General features: G+C 42.3%; 1 protein-coding gene across 1 annotated transcript in view; it reads left to right on the top strand.

The window, feature by feature from the left end:
- EPHA4 (EPH receptor A4) overlaps positions 1 to 18,254 on the top strand; it is a 103,755-nt gene that overhangs the window by 63,089 nt on the left and 22,412 nt on the right. Inside the window, exons 5-7 of the mRNA XM_014310194.2 lie at positions 12,532 to 12,656; positions 13,820 to 13,979; positions 15,260 to 15,371. Coding sequence (XP_014165669.1) covers positions 12,532 to 12,656; positions 13,820 to 13,979; positions 15,260 to 15,371 — 397 coding nt within the window. The remainder of the gene's footprint in view (positions 1 to 12,531; positions 12,657 to 13,819; positions 13,980 to 15,259; positions 15,372 to 18,254) is intronic.

Consider the following 18,254-nt stretch of genomic DNA (forward strand, 5'->3'; position numbering starts at 1 on the left):
TGCTTAATTTCAGCATTGGGTAGTGTTGATCCTATTTAAGTCATAGAAATTTACTTTAAAGAGGAATAAAATTCTGGTCTCAGTGATGTTGGTACAGATGAATAGTTAGCAAACTGACAGAGATGGAGATGTGGTCCTGCAGCTTTTATTTGCCCTGGACTATTTAACTGTGCGCTCGCTTTCCCTGGCAGCAAACTGACATTTCCCATTCATGGAGCTTGACAATCGGTGTGAGCGCTTCCCTTAAACAGCTGGCACAGAAATATTTTCATGTGGAAGGAGAATTTGCCCAAGAATATTTGTGGCTACTAAATGTTTAGATGGGCTTCTAAATTCTCTAGTTGTTTTTGCAGCTGACAAAATAAATTGGAAAGCAGCCAGAGAGACAGCAGAGTCCAGTCGGTAGTTCAGCAACAATAAAAGGCTTCGGAGAACTTTATCAAAGCTTCCATTAACCCCCTGCTGATGTCCTCAAACAGGATTTTTTTGAGAGAGTAGAAACACAAAAGCTAGGCTGCACAACTGCCCCTGTGTGTCCATTCACAGTTTTTAAATCCACACAGTTACTAATTAAAATGCCATGCAGAGTAGCACAAATAAACATCAGTAGTCCCTGATGCCCAAAAGTTTCTGCATTGGCTCGTAGTTTGGAGGGCAGGATGCTGAACTGACCCCAAAGGGTGGGTGAAGCAGCCCATTCTGGTTCAGATATTCTGTCCTTGTGAAATGTGTGTCAAGTCCATCCATATGCATGAAATCCCACTCCCAGAATGCCATCCCAAGGCAGCCCGTTATATTTTATTTATGTGTTGCATAGCGCTGTGCTAAACCGTGAGGGCTAAATAGAGCTGTGGCATGCCTGCTGGCTCCCTATAATCATGTTTGCCAGCTTCTGGTGGACATCAAAATGCTGAGCACACGAGTGAATACTGCTTCTTTCATTGAGAAATGTCACTTCAGATTTAGCCCCACGTGTGAACTGGTGTGCAGGCAGCACTTTATTATCGTGGCAGGGCTCCAGTGGGCTTCCCCTCCCAAACAAAGTGGGAGCCTCTCTCTGCATCCACTTGAAGGATTTCATGGCATCTCCTTAGATTAAGGTAATCTGTCTTCATTACTAAATTCAAGAACCAGAGCCCCAGAACTTGGAGTGCACTCTGAGAATGGATTCAGGGTCTCTGAAAATTGTGGTTTGGAAACTGGTGATAACAAAAGTTGACTGTGGTTTTGTATTTACCTTTTAAAATGCAGTCAAAAGAGGTGTAGGAAGCTCAATCATTTATATTTTATTCCTGTGGTCATTTGTATTTCAAACCATCCCTTATGGAAAAATCCTACTGTTAATTTGAAAGGAAATGATAGCTTTTGTCTCAGCCTTCTGAACTGTTCCTGCAGAGTTTATTAGGACTTTTATCCCTGCTATCAAATTCTATCACCTAGTCTTAAAAAGACAATTGACTGATGCTGATTTTTTTTATTAAATTCTTCTACTGCTCCATAAAATATCTTTGGTTTTGTCTGTATTAAAATCCATTGAAAGTATCCATGGATTATTACAGTCAGAAAAACCCTTAAACTGTAATGTGCTTTGGATATAAAAGTCTTCCAATTCCACAGATTACCAAAGGCTGAAAGGAAAGCACTGAAATTTTTAATTAGCTTTTCATTATTTTTAATTTTCTATGTTTTCGTTAAGTGGTCTTATCGAGAGATAATAGAACAAGACAGTTTTGACTGAGCAAAATAGGAAAGTATAGTGGGCTGGAAGAAGTGTCTGGTATATGAATTGAGTTTTGTGTGCTGTCCCATTTATTTTAGCAAACAAATCAAGGCGTGATCTGGAGACAACCTGCTACAAGGGCTCCCTGGGAAGATTGTGCTTGTCTCGGTAACAGACTGCGTTCTTTAAATCTGTCCTCTGAATCAGCCCCAATTTATCTTCCCAGCATAAAAGGGAATGCAGATGGAGTAGCCACAGCCTCCCTTATAGTTTATCAGGATATTGTGCATGCACATAAATAAGGCAGAAAGTGACTGGAATATGTAAGTGGCTGGGTGTTAAATCCCATGTTTCTCAAGCTCCCTGGGCACTCAGGGATGGAGCAGCCAAGGGAGTCCTGGAGGAGCTGCAGGGGTTTGTGGCTCTCCAGACAGGGCGTGCAGGCCCAGTGGTGCCTTTGCAAGAGGTCAGTCAGTGTCATCCTGTCTGCTGGAATATGGGACTGGAAATGAAGGTCCAAACTCGGGATATACACCAGGCTGTTTGACTGCTGCACAGCTTATTGCTTCCATGGGCTTTTATTTGCCCAGACTGTAGCTCAGTACTCTTCCAGGACATAAATCTGGCTGGTCTTTGTACAGGTCAACATCCTCATAACCTCACAAGGTTAATTTTTTTGCAAATTTTTATTTATTTTTAGGATTGAAATTTTTCAGACTTTGTAATTGCACTTGCGTTGCACAGGAAACCAATTATTCTTTGGAGTGTTTTACACTGAGGCAACCACCTTTAATATTTAATTGCTGATTCCACTTGGGGTTTTTCCAATTGACACAATTTTAAAACAAATAATGCACTGGTTTTCAGTATCCAGCATAAAACCAAAATAATGAAACCCCTTTATGAGTTTAATTATGTGCCACCTATGATGTAATTGGCTACTGACATCATGAACTAAGATTTTAATTTTAAGGTTTATGTGTTTCAGGAAGCTTAGGACTCTTCCCCAGTTTGTACCTCATCACTTTTTTTATTTTTAATGAATGGCAAACATAGGTAATTTTGCTTTTTGTAGCAACACTGTGTGTAGAGTTTTTTCTCTCTCATTGGGTCTATTAATGATTTTTAATTTCCTGAACAAATCTCGTTGTGGGTGAAGGAAAGGGGGTTTAATTCAGTTCCAGTGAAAGGACCTGGTGGGAGAGCTCCAAGTGTGAGTTAAGTGTGCTGTAGTCTGATTCTCTGTGGTACTTTCCAACAGCACAGATTATCTTTGTTCCCTGGAGAAGAGACACTTTGGTGGGGGAGTATGGCAGAGTGTTTTGCAGCATCCTGCAAGAATGAGGATCTCAAGTGCTGTCAGAGCAGTGTTCTTCACAAAGTGCTACTAACCTGAGCCCAGAAAACCCAAACCTTGATTCAATCACAAGCATTTCTCAACAGCACCGAGATGGTATCATGTCAAATCCATCTAACCTTGGTACAGAAGGTACTTCACTGGAGTTCCAGCAGAACGCTCTGACTATCAGCTATAATTAAAACGGATAGCTTGTTCAGATGAAATGTAAATACATAAATGCAAACCTTCTGCACCAGCCTCTTCTGTGTGACGGAGCTGAAACTAAATATGGCTGACGTTCCTTACCTTTGGTGGCTTTGAAACAATTTATGCACTCAAGTTATAAGATTTGAATTGTGATTTTTATTGTTGAGTGAATCCTGGGTTTGGGTTCTGCTGGGTGCTGCAGGCTCAGGAGGGCATGGCTCAGGCCCAGCCTGCAGTGGCTGTTGGAGCTGTGGATCACAGTGGGAGTAAAATGTTTATAATTTTATTACTTTTTCTTTCCCCAAGAATCTTGCCATTTCTGACTTTAGATGATTGATCTGAGAAACCCAAATGGCAAAGTCTAAGTCTCTGCTATTACTGCAGCACTTCAGAACCCAAGATGAGGCAATGTGGCCAAATCTATTTATTAAAATAGTGAATGCTGCTTTAGCAGAATGAGTCATGCCATTTATTTATTTATTTATTTTGTTTAGAAGATACTTCAGTATTTCCAAAGCATCTAAGTGGCAAATAGGGCAGAGGCTTCTGTTTGTCTGGATTTTAAAAAGCCTTTTAAGCAGCACTTTTTACAAAATCTAATATTCTTAATGCTGAAGGTAAGTGACAAAGGACGTTACTTAGCACATGTATATACATCATCTAGACATCCTTGTTTCAAGTAAATAAGAAGTAATTGTGTGAGAACCAGGGAGAGCAGTGATAGGAGATGTGCTGCCTTGGGTGCTAAATCACACATTTGCCCCATAATGGATTAAGCTTTATGCCATAACTGTTGGGGTAACCACATGCTCAAGTGGCTTGATGACAAATATAAGACAGGACCAGGGAGCAGAAATGAGGCTTTCTGTTAACAGGTACAGACATAGAGCATCAGGTGAGAGCTGTCCTATGTCCTGTGAGAAAAAGGGTTCCCCCTTTGGGCTATTACAACAGCAGGGTCAGTATTTTTTATGTTGTTTTATGGATTACTGAAACACTGTTGTGAGAGGTTTGAAAGCTGTGCACAACAAGTGGTTTGCAGGGCACAGATGCAGTCAGTTATTTCATTGGTTCTGTGCAATTTAGGAACAGCTCTTCCCTTCTTGTGTGTTGACTCATGATGTGTGTGCAAACATATCTTAACTGTGGGCAGGAGGATGGCACAGTGAAGGAGGAGCAGCTGGATGGTTGTTTGACTTGAGGAAAGGCTTAGAGAATGGGATAGGGGTCTCATTTGAGGGTGACTGGTGTTTCTTTAAGGGTAGCTTTGATTTCCTGGTGGAAGGGGCTGAGGGGGAGTGGAGTTTGTTTAGAAAAGGCAGCTCAGCAGATCCTCCTCTTGTGCAGCAGTGCAAGGGTGAAAGACACGCTATTTCTGGGCAGGAATTAACTCTGGTGGCTGCTTCTGGCTTCCTGGGAGGAACAGCAGGGCATGTGGGTGAGGCAGAGCTGCCCTGAGGGAAAGATGCTAAGTGGAGCATTTTGCTCCAGACTACTTATTTTGAACTGTTGGGGAATGCTCCATTTCCAACATTATTGTCTGCTTTAATAGCTAGGGGTTATGGTCTCTAATTCCTCCTTTCAGCTCCCCCAGAGCTAATGTCCTCAGGGGTGCTGTACATTGTGTCACACCATCAGGGGTTTCTGGTGGTCTGTGCTTGCTTGGACCAGCATCTGAGAAGCAGGAGGATGATTACAGCCTGTCCTTCCCACAAGTGTCCCACCCAAACTCGGGACCTGGGCTCCCACCTCTAAGTGTGACAGCTCTGGCCCACAGCAGTCTCTCTTTGTCTAGACTGCCTGGCCCATTTTTTCTGCTTCTCTCAAGCCAATATAATGCAGTGGAGCATCAGTGTTGGCTTCTTTAGGCTACAAAATTTATTGCTGTTTATACTGGGTCAGATTCCAAGCTCAACCAGAGGGAAGAGTAAGTGCAGCGTGACTTGCTTTGTGACCAGCGGCTCCAAACCTGCTCAGGTCAGACAGCTGCTGACTAATTATCCATCTTAACAAATTACTTATGGCTCTAGAGTTTCTAGAGCAACTCACAGCTCAAAGTATGTTCACCCTTCCATGTTAATCATTCTAGCATTTAGAAATGTTTTGGTGCTGGGGTTTTTAAGTGGTTGTGATGTTCAGATAGATTTTTATAAATTGCCTTCCAACTGAAAGGCTTGTTTTCCTGTTTGTTTTAAACTGGCATTGGTACATACAGGAAATACACAGTATTCTGCCATGTTTCTGTTGGCAACTATTAAGTTATCCTTGTCAGAACATGCCAACAAGATTTCTTAGCAAGCGAGCAGAAAGAAAACAAGCAGTTTTCAGATGAAACAGACCCCATGCTTGAGTTGTAATACAAATCTCTTGCTAAATGCTATGTAGATTCTATAATCTTTTGGTTTAAGGCAATCTTTGAGATTGTAGGTTGCAGATTCAGATCTTTGGAGTAATTCCAGACCTGCATTGCATAAGCTGACATCATTATTTGGCCTTCAAAATTGGAGGAGCCAGTACCTGAAAATAATGTATTGCTGTCAAGAGCTGGCCCTCTTTGATCCCCAGAACAAAATCATGCAAAAATCTTCTTCATCCTCCCTTCATTTCTGATGTAAACCACAGGGAACTCTGGTCACATCTCAATTCCTGTAATAGTTTTCAGCTAAATTAGAGGGGTTCTGGTATGTTGCAGTAGACTGTGCTAAAAGTGACACAGAACTGGATGTGCAGCCCAGAAAATCCCCAGGCTCTTTGTGGGTGCTCAGCAGCCACTGCTAGTCGCCAAGAAATGAAGCTGGACTTAGGTAGTAAAAGTACAGCACTCTAATAATCCTCAACTACTACTATTTGTTGCTGCTGAGAGCCTGGGTTTTCCTTCAAGCTTTTGATTTGATGCAAGTCAGAGCCAGCTTTTGTGGTTTGGCAAGACTTGCAGCACAGGTTCTTTTGGGAGAGGCAAGAAATGAAAACTTTAAAACAGAGGAAATGTTTAAAACATAGTAATACTGTGTTAACAGTCTTTAAAATCTCATTTTCTAGCCCCTTTCTTTATGAACACATCATTAGAAACAACTGATGTGAGCTGGTCCCTAGGTTTGAGAACCTGTCACTTGTTTTCCTCAGAGGTCTGTGACTGGGTTACAGAGCATGGCAAGCAGGGGAAGATCCCTTGTGCCTGTTATTTTGGGATGAAGGTGTCCTGTGAGAATATCCTGTGGCCAAGCTGGTGCTTTCTCTCAGCAGTGTAATTTCTAGCAAGAAGGAGGGAAAGTTCAGCTCAGCAGCATTGGGGCTGGTTAAAGGGATTGGGAGAAGGAGGCCGAGCTCAGCTGTCACACTGCTTCTCCCTTCACTGGCTGGGATTTTGGTGTGTGGGTGGATAACCTGGGGCACTTTACTCCCCAGGAGGAGATTTAAAGCCTTTGCTTTAAACACTAAAAGCGTGAAAATGCTGCCCTGAATCTTGGCTGTCTCACTCCCCAGGCTGGGAGGTGTTCCTCGCCAGTCGTCATTCCTGGGGGAAGGAGAGGCAGACGGTGGGAAGACACAGGACTTGGGAATGTCTTGGGAAGCTTCCAGTGGCTTGGTTGAGCAATCAGGCCTCTAGATCCTTGTCCAAGTCCTAACCTGGCCCAATCATCGCTAGTACAAATGTTTGCTCCACTTTTACAGAGGGAATAATGAAAAAAGCCCCAAATATGCATGTGGTTAGTTTTTGAAGCGCAGAGGCAGCCCACAGACTCTGGCAGGTCCCTGGGAGAAGGCGTAGCTGTCATGCTGACAGTGAGGAATGGGAATGCCAGACTCCAGCTTGGCTCCTCAGACGTGCACAGACATCTAATCTGGGAGTGCACATCGCCTCACACATGTGCAGGAGCCTCTGCTGTGCTTATCCTGATGAGCATACATGCCTCGTACGTATGCTTTGCATATGTTTGGGGCTGTGGTCATGCTAAAATATTTTCTGGTCCCAGTGAGGCCACATCTGGAGTGCTGTGTCCAGTTCTGGGATCCTCAGTACAAAAATTAAAAAGAGTGACTGGAGAGAGTGCAGTGGATGCCACAAAGATGATGAGGGGTCTGGAGCATCTCTCTTATGAGGAGAGACTGTGGGGTCTGGGCCTGGTTAGTCTGGAGGAGACTGAGATCTCATTAATTCAATAATGAGATCTCAAAGGGGTGCCAAGAGGATGGTGCCAGGCTCTTTTCAGTGGTGCCCAGTGATGGCACAAGGAGCAAAAGCCATAAACTAAAACATAAGCAGTTCCTCAGCATGAGGAAGAACAGCACTGAAACAGCCACCCAGGGAGGTCACGGAGTCTCCCCTTCTGGGGACATTCCAAACCCATTTGGATTAATTTCTGTGTACCCTGCCCAGGTGACCCTGCCTTGGCAGGGGATTGGACTGGATGATCTCCAGAGGTCCCTTCCAACCCTAACAATGCTGTGATTCTGTGGAAGAGAACTGCCTTCTTTTTAATTTATTCTGGTAAATATGTTTTAGTTTTATGTAAAACTATGTAAATAATTTTATGTAACTAAAGAGGGTTGGACATTTCTCTCTTCCCTAGATTTGAAGTCAGTGTGACAGCTAGTCAAATAAGATGCCCTCTTACATGAATAAAATAATCAGAATCTGGTCCAGAGCATGGGCCTTTAGAAATTATTAAAGCTGTATTTGATTCTTTGTGCTGTATATAATTTTCCTGCTGTGAGATTATTTACTAATATAATTTACAAAATTTCATGTAAATACCCACAGTGTTACAAGGTAAATAGTCAAAGAGAAAACCTGAAATGTGCCAGGTTCCCTTAAGTATGTTGTGTCCTAATCAAGAGAAGATTTTTTTTAATGAAAGACCTTTTATTTTCATGCTTTGATTTCTAAGAGGACTTTTCTTCAGTGTTAGATTCTCAGAAATATTTTCTTTTTTTTTTCTCTTTTTTTTTAAGTAATTAATAATGGAGCAGGCTTTTAGTATCTACCCTGGAAGGTAAAAACCCTTAATCACAGTAACATCATTAGTGCTTTCAAGCATTTAATTTTGCTGCTTGACAAAGCGCATAGCCATTGATAAGAACAAATAAGTGTTGTGTGCAATTGAGGGAATAAAGAAAAGCATGGAAACCCCTAAGCTTCAAGTAATTAAATTTAAATATGTTATTTGAATTTAGCTGAGATAATGTACAAACTGTGGGTATATTTTTCAGTCAGTGAAAGACCCCTTGAGTAAACATGATCCATTTAAATTCAAATCATGGGGAGTGGAAAGTAAACCCCGCTGTGGGTAAGAAGGCATCTTCAATAAAACACTGGGCATTGTGTATCTTTGATATCTGAGTACTCATGTGCTGTAGTTTTATAAAGGGCTGTTTTCACTCATGGATGCCTACATGCCAGAGACTTTATTGCATCTATTTATTTCCTGTTTTTTTCCTCTTTCCATTCCCCCCCACCCCTCCTAATTTGAACCAGTAATGAAAAACTGACACTCTGCCTCTGCCATCCTTTAAAGTGCCTCGAAAGTGCTACAATTCAGCACTGGCTAGCCTTGGGACATGGCTTTATGGCATTTGGGTGAAGTTTTTGTAGTACATCTGTGCTGTTTCTCTCTCTGTAGGCCGCAAGCTCAGAACTGAGGTAATAAAACTACTAGTAGGTGTTTAATGGCAGGTTATTGAGGAAGTAGATGAAAGAAAATTGCAACATTCACATCAGTAGGGAGTGGGGTTTTTAAGGGAGAGGAACTGCTGAGCTTTGAACTCAGGAAAGTTACACTTGGTGCTTTTGTTCGAGGGGAGACCCCTTTTTAGACACCAAAATGCCTCATTTTGTGAAATGGGCTGTTCTGGTAGAATTGGTGCTTGGTATGTGCAGTCTGTGCACGTGTGGCAGAAAGCTGGCTGTTGTAAGCAGTGATGATTGAGAAACAAGTCATTGCTTACTGCTCCTTTCCAAACATAAAGGAGCAGGGTGGAGGAAAGTGCAAAAGGTGAAGGAAAAAGTGATCTCCCACTCCCTTCCATAAGTTTCATGGACACCTCAATTGTGAACATTATTCTTTTTGGTCAAGCTGTCCTCAATGTGTTTTATGTAGGAATGTATGCATCTAATGAACAGTTAGCCCACGCATATAGAAGAGAGTATTCTGTCTTTTATTCTGCTTGTGATGAAAGCATCATTTTACAACCTGTTACATGTTTATCTTCACATCATCCCCGAGAGGCAATTTAAAGGCAAAAGGCAGAAGAACAAAGAATGTTAATATTTTGCACAAGCTTACTCAGAAGGCTGTGTCTGCTGCCTGGAGTGCCATGTTGAGCTGGCAGTGCTGACACCATCTTTATCCTGGACAATATTGACCAGAATCTTATGTCCTTTGGTAATACATGGGCAAGGAGAAACCGGTGTTCTTCCTGGAGTCCAGTCTTTCAGGTCAGATGGTGGATCCTGAAAAACAAGGGTTAAAAATAAACCTGATTTGTAGGGCTATGTGCAGAAATAAAAGGGAATTGGGAACTGAGGATTATATGCAGTGGGATAACTGTAGTACCTTCTGGGCACTGGGTCCAGCTCCTCAAGGTCCTCAAGAGTTTCAGCTCACCATCCTATTGCACAGACCACTGTAGGTCTGTGCTGCAGGGATGGATGTCACTCCTGAAGAGCTTCTTGCAGTTCTGTAGTTGGACTTTGGCATTCTTAGGGTTTCTGTATAGAGTATGGAGAGGCAGGGTGTGCAGGCAAAACAAAGTCAGGAACAAATGGCTCATCTGCAGAATCCAGGACAAAAGAAGATACTAAAATTTAAGGAGGATGAATTTGCATGTAAAGGGCAGGAAGGAAAAAATATGGCCATTCTTAAAAGTGTAAGGAGTAACGAAGGAATTTATGTACAAGTCCTTTTTGTGTCCTGGAAGCCAGGAGCATGTTGCTTATTCCAGTATGGTGTAGTGCCTAAGATCAGCTGTCCATTTTTTGTGAGAAGTGAGAAAGCACTTGTTAAGCTGTATAAAGCTGAGAGTCTTTCACTAGAAGGCTTAGTTAATATAAATTCTTGTGCTGCAAATAGCCATTTTACAGAGAAGAAATGTGTTTTCATACAGCACTTACCAGCCCAATATTGAAGGACTCACTAAATTCCAATATAGATGCCTGCTGAAATGAAATGGCAAACCAAGGAGGTTAAAGAGAGGATAAAGGAAAGAAAGGGAACTTTCTTTCTACAGTTCTTGAGGTCAGAGCAGCATAAGTGATGGATTCTCAGTAAAAAGAATTGCTTGTCTGCCCTGCATGAGGCAGCGATTAACTAAGCAGATTTCTCTCCGCTTGGTTTATCAGTAATGGCGTGTGCGTGTGTGTTTTAGGGTAACAAATCTGATTTCTAATTTATTAGCTGAGCAGTATTCTTATTGCAGAGGGGAATTAAAAAAAGGTTTGATTCTCTCTTGAGGAAGTGTGAGGTTATTAAGCAGGTTTGCAGTTGTGCCATAGATATAATTTGATGGAGCACACCTGGATCCTCCCTGTTGGCTGTGTGTTTATAGTCTCCTCTGTCATTCAGTATTTGCCTTTGCCTGTGAGAGACAGACAAGGAAAAAAGAGATAAAGGTTTTGGAGGCATTTCTAACAGAGATGCCAAACTGTCAAATAGTAAATCGGGAAGCAGCTCCCTGATGGTTTCACATCAAGAGGAGACACCCTTTTGTGACTGCAGCATCTACTGGTTTTTTTCACTTCCATCAGAACTGTCTGATATGGTCAAGTAGGTTTGAGGCTTTCAACATTCAATTTTCCTTTCATTTATAGTGACTGTTTTATTTATTTGCCTTTCTTGGTAGTTTTCAAGGATATCTCTTTCAAGGATACTTTTAACTTTATAACATTTTCATGGATCGTCATTCCCAAGTTAAAGGTAGAAAAAGAAACAAAAAGAAAAGGAAGTGGGGGAAAAAGAGCAGCTACAGCATCAGGGGACAAAAGAAGAAATATATTCAATTTAGGAAGACCTCTAATCTCTGGTTATACAGGACAGCTTTGTTAGATAAGATTAAAAATTTCATGAATGTCCCTTTTTATCCCTGGAGACTCCACCATTTATACCAGCTATTGTCAGCATCAAAAGAGCTTGATAACAGCTGGCTAGAGATGTGACCACACAGCAACACAACAGCAAGAAAGGGGCAGCCGGGTTCATAAATCTTCAGAAAGCCCGTTCCCCAGCACAGCCATGAATCTGCTGCTAGCACAGGCAAAGGGAGAAGGCATTGTCCTCCAGCCAGTCAGAAACCTGAACTTCAGCATTAGCAGGGCCTCTTTAGGCAGTGCACGGTGCACAAAGAGATGTTTTCCATTATCTTCTTCATTGCAGCCTTTATTACTGACACAGATGCAGTTTAAAGGGTCTTGGAGTTTAGCTTGTTGCTAGGTAGAGTTTTTCCAAAAATGCTGCAGCCCTTACCCATGGTGGTGCAATCCTGCTCTTTCTGTTCATGGGATCAATGCAGCACCACGTGAGACAGGGTCAGGGGATGCCATTTTGGCACACACTGGACCAGTCTCTCATATCTTTAGGCTGGGAAGGAGCTACCAAAGCCAGAATCTGGCCCTTGGCCATTTGCCAGGGTCTGCTCACAGATTTGGATGTAAGCAGGACAAGTTATGAGACACAAATTGGCTCAGGCTGTTGAAATACAAGTTTCCTGGTTTTAATGGGAGGGCCCAAATTCATATGTATTCAACTTTACTCTAGCCTTACTAAATTCAGTGGCGATATTTTCTCAGCTTTAGAGAAAACAAGATTGGAACCTCAGGAACTTCATAGTTAGTTTTTACCTTAAAATAAGTAGCTAATGGAATAACAGCAGTTATTTTAGGAGTTGGAAAAAGAGAGCGACTGTGGACCAAAATGACACAGGACAAAAATAAGAGATCCTTTTACCATGATCTCTTATGAAGGTTTTTACCTGGGCAGCATGAACATTGCAGTGCTTAGACAACTGTGTTGTTACTTCAAAATCCACCTATCTAGTACTGTCCAGCATCCAAACCCAATCCTTCTTAGACATGATTAAATGTCATTTTGGTAGAGAAAACAGGAAAAATCTTGAATGTTTCTAATTTCCCCTCACCCCCACGCCCCAAGAAAAACACGGTTTCTGAAAGTGCTCATGTTGTGAAAGTTACAACTAAAAATACATGTTCCTCATTAAAACTAAATGATGCTTATAATGTTTCTTTGTTTTTTGTTTTGTTTTCTCCTGGCAGCTCCATCCCCGATTGCATTGATCCAGGCTAAGGAGATAACAAGGCACAGTGTTGCCTTGGCTTGGCTGGAACCTGACAGGCCAAATGGAGTCATCCTGGAGTATGAGGTCAAATACTATGAAAAGGTACTGCTAAAAAATGGACAAGCCAGGAGTTTCCTTTGGGCTTGGGCACAGCTTTTTTTATTTCATTCCACTGTGGTTTATTTCCAGATAGGATTCCATCATTTGAAACGAAATAGATTCAGTTTAATAAAATCCAATTAAGGATTTCATGCACTTGAATGGTTGCTTGAAAGAGTAAGATTCATAGGCTGTTCCTGCTGTACAGTATGAATTTATTTTGTTATTTCTTTCCTACCTAGAAACTGAGCTTTTATAGCAATCACATTTATGAGAGTCAATAGTGTTGGGCAGAAGTGAGACATTAGCTTTACTTCATAGACAGAAGTATAATAATGAAGTATATAACAGAGTCATAATAATAAGATGTGTTTGCCGACAGCTTCTGCTTAGAGTGATAGCGTGGACTGGCTGCCTTTTAATAGAGAATAAGGAGAGAAAATTAGATTCTTCATACTTTCCAAGTTAGAGGGAGATGTTATTCCTTCAAATAACTTCCCAAGTAGGGAATTATGAAAAGAGCTATTTTCTTTGAAGGGTCTCTGCAAAAATGAACAATTACCTGCTCTTGCTTGTGCGTGCTGTCTCTCACATGCACACGAATACTTCTAATTTTTTTATTAAAAAAATTCACTTACTTGCTTTCCACATACATTAAAAGGCACCTGCTTTGCAGGGAAGCTAGATTATTACATTTTCTGATAGATTTTCCAGACAAAAATAGAATGATTTTTAATAATGGACTTTCTGGAAGATATTTTCTAAGTCTTTTCTTTTTTAAAATATTTTTATCCTTTTTTATATGGCTTCTGGCTGGTAGGAAGAAAAGGAAAGTGCCAGCATGTGTGAGTAAAACGTGCTTGTTCGTCAAGAGGATCCTATTTGAATGTTTGGCTGTTTTCCAAATGTTTTCACTGTGTGACTTCTTAAATAATCAGTGATATATGAGCATCATACGTACTGCCTCATCCTCCTTTTTTGGCTTGCTCAGAGCCCCGTGCAGCACAGGGTGCTAGGGGGATTGAGCAAGGCTAGCAGCCGGAGCCCTCAGGGTGTATTTTGAGAATTCCATTGCTGTTACTCATCTTTGATCAGACAGTTTTGGCAAGGCAGCGGGGTTCGAGGTTCACAGCTTCACTCCATCACACCGTGCTCTGCCTTGGCAGGACCAGAACGAGCGCAGCTATCGCATTGTGAAAACGGCCTCCAGGAACACCGACATCAAAGGGCTCAACCCCCTGACCTCCTACGTCTTCCACGTGAGGGCCAGGACAGCAGCAGGCTATGGAGACTTCAGTGGGCCCTTCGAGTTCACCACCAACACAGGTAAAGGCATCTCCACCCTATCCCCTGCTGCTCCTCCTCTGACTCCATGTTACCAGAAGGTTCATGTATTATTTTATGACACTATATTATATTAAAGGATACTAAATTATACTAAAGAACACAGAAAGGATATTTACAGAATGCTAAAAAGATAATAATGAAAACTCATGACTCTCTCCAGAATTCCTACAGCTTGACCCTGATTGACCAATGAGTGAAAATAATCCACACTAGAATCCAATGAAACAATCACCTGTGGGTAAACAATCTTCAAACACATTCCACATGTGAGCACAACACAGGAGAAGCAAATGAGATAATAACTGTTTCCTTTTTCTCTGAGGCTTCTCAGCTTCCCAGGAGAAAAATAGTGGGGAAAGGGATTTTTCCAGAGAATGTGAATGCCACACTGTATTGTAGATTCTAGCAGTGACAGTGCTTCACTGTGGTATAGGGAAACAGGCATTCCATAAACACTTGGAAGCCATTGATGCTTGAGAGATTTTGTTTTCTGAAAAGTAGACATTTGCACGTTTCTGGAATATCTTATTTCAAGGAGAATAGAACCCTGTTACTCCCCTCTACAAGCTATTGACACAGATCAGTTAGGTGTCCTGCATCAGCTCCCATACTTGCACTTTTCTTTAGACAGTTACATAAAGACAAGAATGTTCAAACTATGTTGTCAGTAAGGCTTTTCACTTTGCTCAAGGAAACATGCAGATTTAGTCCCCAAAATGTTTGCTTTTCAGTGGCAGAAAGGCACTGTGACCAAACCTATTTTATTTCAGACATAGAGGTCTCCTTAAATCAAGCTAAGGTCATGCCAGTTAGTGGCAATATCATTCAGGATGTTAACAACTGAAAACAATCCATCAGGAAGAGAGTAGACGTTTTAAAATTACTCTCCTACTCTGGAGTGATCATCTGGCCCCCCTGAAAGAAAAAGGAGGGGGAAAGAAGAGTGGAAAGCAATTAGAAAGGCAAAAAATTAGTCATTATACCCTCTGAGCAGCACTGGAGGGGAGAAGGAGAGGGAGTCCTTGTTCCTGGAGAGCTGAGAGCTGAAGTTCCCCAAATAATTATCAAACATCATGTCTTCAACTCATTAGCAGTTGGAAAAAATGTGTCAAATGACTGTATAATAAAGGCCTGAAAGTAGATGTGAGTGCTACTCTAAACTGCCTTCATAGGCCAGAAAGCTCATTGAGCTGATTGAGTGCTACCTAGGTTGATTTTTTGAGGTTGTCTGACACAAATGCTCCCTTTTCTGTTTTCAGTTCCTTCCCCCATCATTGGCGATGGTACCAATCCCACAGTGCTTCTTGTTTCAGTGGCTGGCAGTGTTGTTCTTGTGGTCATTCTCATTGCAGCCTTTGTCATCAGCAGGAGGTAAGAACTTAAGCTTCTCTCTCCCTCTCTCTCTTTCATCAGGCAGCTTTTTGTCTCCTCCAAACAAAGCTAAATTCTTTGATTAGCATCATAAACAGTACATTTGCATTACAAGCCTTCTCCCGTGTAGCTTTGATCTTCTCGACATTGGTACCAAGCAGCATGTGATGTAATGGCAATAGTTCCAGCTCTATTTGCCCTTCAAATGCAAAGCTGATTCCAATAACTGGCATTGAGAAGCACGCCAACTAGAGATTTGTGGTTAGTGTAATTTGAAGTTAAGTTTAATGGGTATGGGTACAGTAGATTTTCTTGGACTGACTCCTGACAGACAGGGAATAAACAACGGCAGTTTTGTTAAGTAACCATCAGACTGCTATGCTGGTGATTTTTGTGTTAGTCTATGAGTCTGTACTAGTCCTTCCTGTGTGAGGGGGTATGAGTGTAAAATGGAAGCCACAGTCAGTCAGCATCAGATGCAGTAACACAGCAGAACTGGATCGATGGGTATTTCATTAATGCAGCACCATAATCTTCACCAAGTGCTTGTTCATTCTCCCAAATTCAACCCAGGCATCAGGAACAATCCTGTGAGTGGGAGGACAGTGTAACAGAAACAGAGTGTGAGTGTTTCTGTCTTCATCTTTGTGTTCAATCTCATTTAAAAAGATCAGCATGATCTTGCTTCAGTGTAATTTTGAGATAAAACTGCTTGTATCATTACTGCATCTGAAGCCTGGGATCTGAGTGATGCACATTTTGTCAATCTCTGTTGGTCAGTTTAATGGCAGCAGCTGTAAATGCACTCAAACTCCCCTTAATTTGCTCTCTTTAAATTGTCCTGGGGAGCAGTTAAGTGACTATGATTGTAATATCTGGAAAGTAGACATGCATTGTGATCGCTTTCTGTGGGTGTTCAGCTCAGAGCCTCCATGCTGGCAAGAGGAAAGAAGAGCAGAACATGAAAATGTGGTGTGGAGAGACAGGTTTATTAAAAGCCATTGCAACAGAAAATAGCATCACTGAGCTTGATGACTTAATCTCCTCTTGCTTTTATTGATCACTTTATTATTTAAGGTAGGATTGATAGCAGGATACATTGGATTTCTAATTATGAGTCGCCACCTTGGAGAATTGAGCCTGTCGAGCTGCTTTGAGATGATTCCTTCCCCTTCTCCCCCTATAAAAAAATGTCTCTTCCCAAGGCTGATAAACACTGCTTGGTGATTGGCCCTCAATGGATCACTCTTTAGAAAATGAACTGTCAACCCCTTGCCCTGGTATTGATTCTCGTTAGGATCGGCCATAAAGCTGTCAGAGGAGAGGCTGCCTGGAGCCAGGTGCTGACAGACCTGCTGGGCTCAGACAGCTCTGCCCAGGGCTGTCTGCTCACTTATCTCTGCCCAGAGTGTGCAGTCACACAAAGGCACCTCAGAGCAGGTGGCAGCAGGGACAACAGCCAGTCCAGGCACTGGTGGCAATGGAGATAAAACATCCTGGTGGCCATGGGCTCGGGGATGTCCACTGGCTCTGCACTGGTCCCTCTCAGAGGGGCCATGGAAGGGGAAAGACAGAGCAAGATGAATGAAATACTAGGGCAGTGAAACTACTCTGTGCATAATAATGGTGCCTTGCTAGTTAATAGCCCTTAATACAGAGCTCTCCAGTAACTGGTCCCTCTCAGAGGGGCCATGGAAGGGGAAAGACAGAGCAAGATGAATGAAATACTAGGGCAGTGAAACTACTCTGTGCATAATAATGGTGCCTTGCTAGTTAATAGCCCTTAATACAGAGCTCTCCAGTAGCTGGAAGTAGCTCTCAATAAACAGAAACTACTTTAACTTTCACTGTTACTCTAATGATTTTAACCACCATCACAATGTCATTTAGAGGTGTGGACTTTGGGGATATTTCATGATGTTCCTACGCCAGCAGAAGTTAATAGCAAAATAATTATACTTTGTTACAAAATTACTTCAGATGAGAATAAGCTTTTCTGTCCAGAGAGTCCCCATGAGAAGGTTTTGTAATCTAACCATGACCTAGAAGTCATATTTGTACAATCAAGCCTGCTTGGCTTTGGCCTGCAGACATGGCCTGTGTGCATCCACGAGCCAGTGTGGGAACAGGGCATATGCTGTGGGTGCCCACTTTTGAACACTGGGTTATTACTGATAATTTAGCCTCATGCTTTTTTCAAGACATTGTTCAAATCCCAAAATTCATCTTTCCAGCAGAATTAGTCCAAGGACTTTGCCTTCAGGCAGCTCAGGCTGTTTGGCTCTGTCCTGCTATGCGAGAAGCAATCTGCCTAATGTTCCTGTAAACTTCCCGAGGTTTGGATGGGGACAGCCATGGAGCACCAGCAGGACATGGTGTGGGTGGTCCTAAACCCCGCTCTGAAGGAATGCTGAGGGAAATTGCAGCATCTCAAAATGAGTTGTAAAGGATTTGGGGAAGTGTAAAACAGAGAGACACCTTCTAAAAGGGCTTGTGTGTAGTAAGATGGTCTGACCAAATCCTCTGGTCATCTGGAAGTTTCTGTCTGAAATTCTTCCAACTGATAGATGGATTTATCTTTGCTCTGCTGACACATTTGCCCACCTTTTCCCGGTGGTGTTGGAGCAGGTGCTCTGCCAGCCTGGTGCCTGAACCCCCCCTCCCCTCTTTGTGTGGGAAGAAGGAGGTGGGAGCAGGGTCATGGCAACCAGGTCCTGCTGTTTCACCTCAGTGCCTGCTAATTCCCCCCCCCCCCCTGTTAACTCCTCTTCATCACCAGCCCCACCTGTAGCTCTGCCTGTCTCTGACCCCTGCAGTTCCTGAAAGCTCCTGTGTTCTTTTCCTGAATGCCGGCGACTTAATCAGCACTGCCCAAATCCCCGT

The sequence above is a fragment of the Geospiza fortis genome, unplaced genomic scaffold (assembly GCF_000277835.1).
Source record: "Geospiza fortis unplaced genomic scaffold, GeoFor_1.0 scaffold900, whole genome shotgun sequence".
NCBI lineage: Eukaryota > Metazoa > Chordata > Aves > Passeriformes > Thraupidae > Geospiza > Geospiza fortis.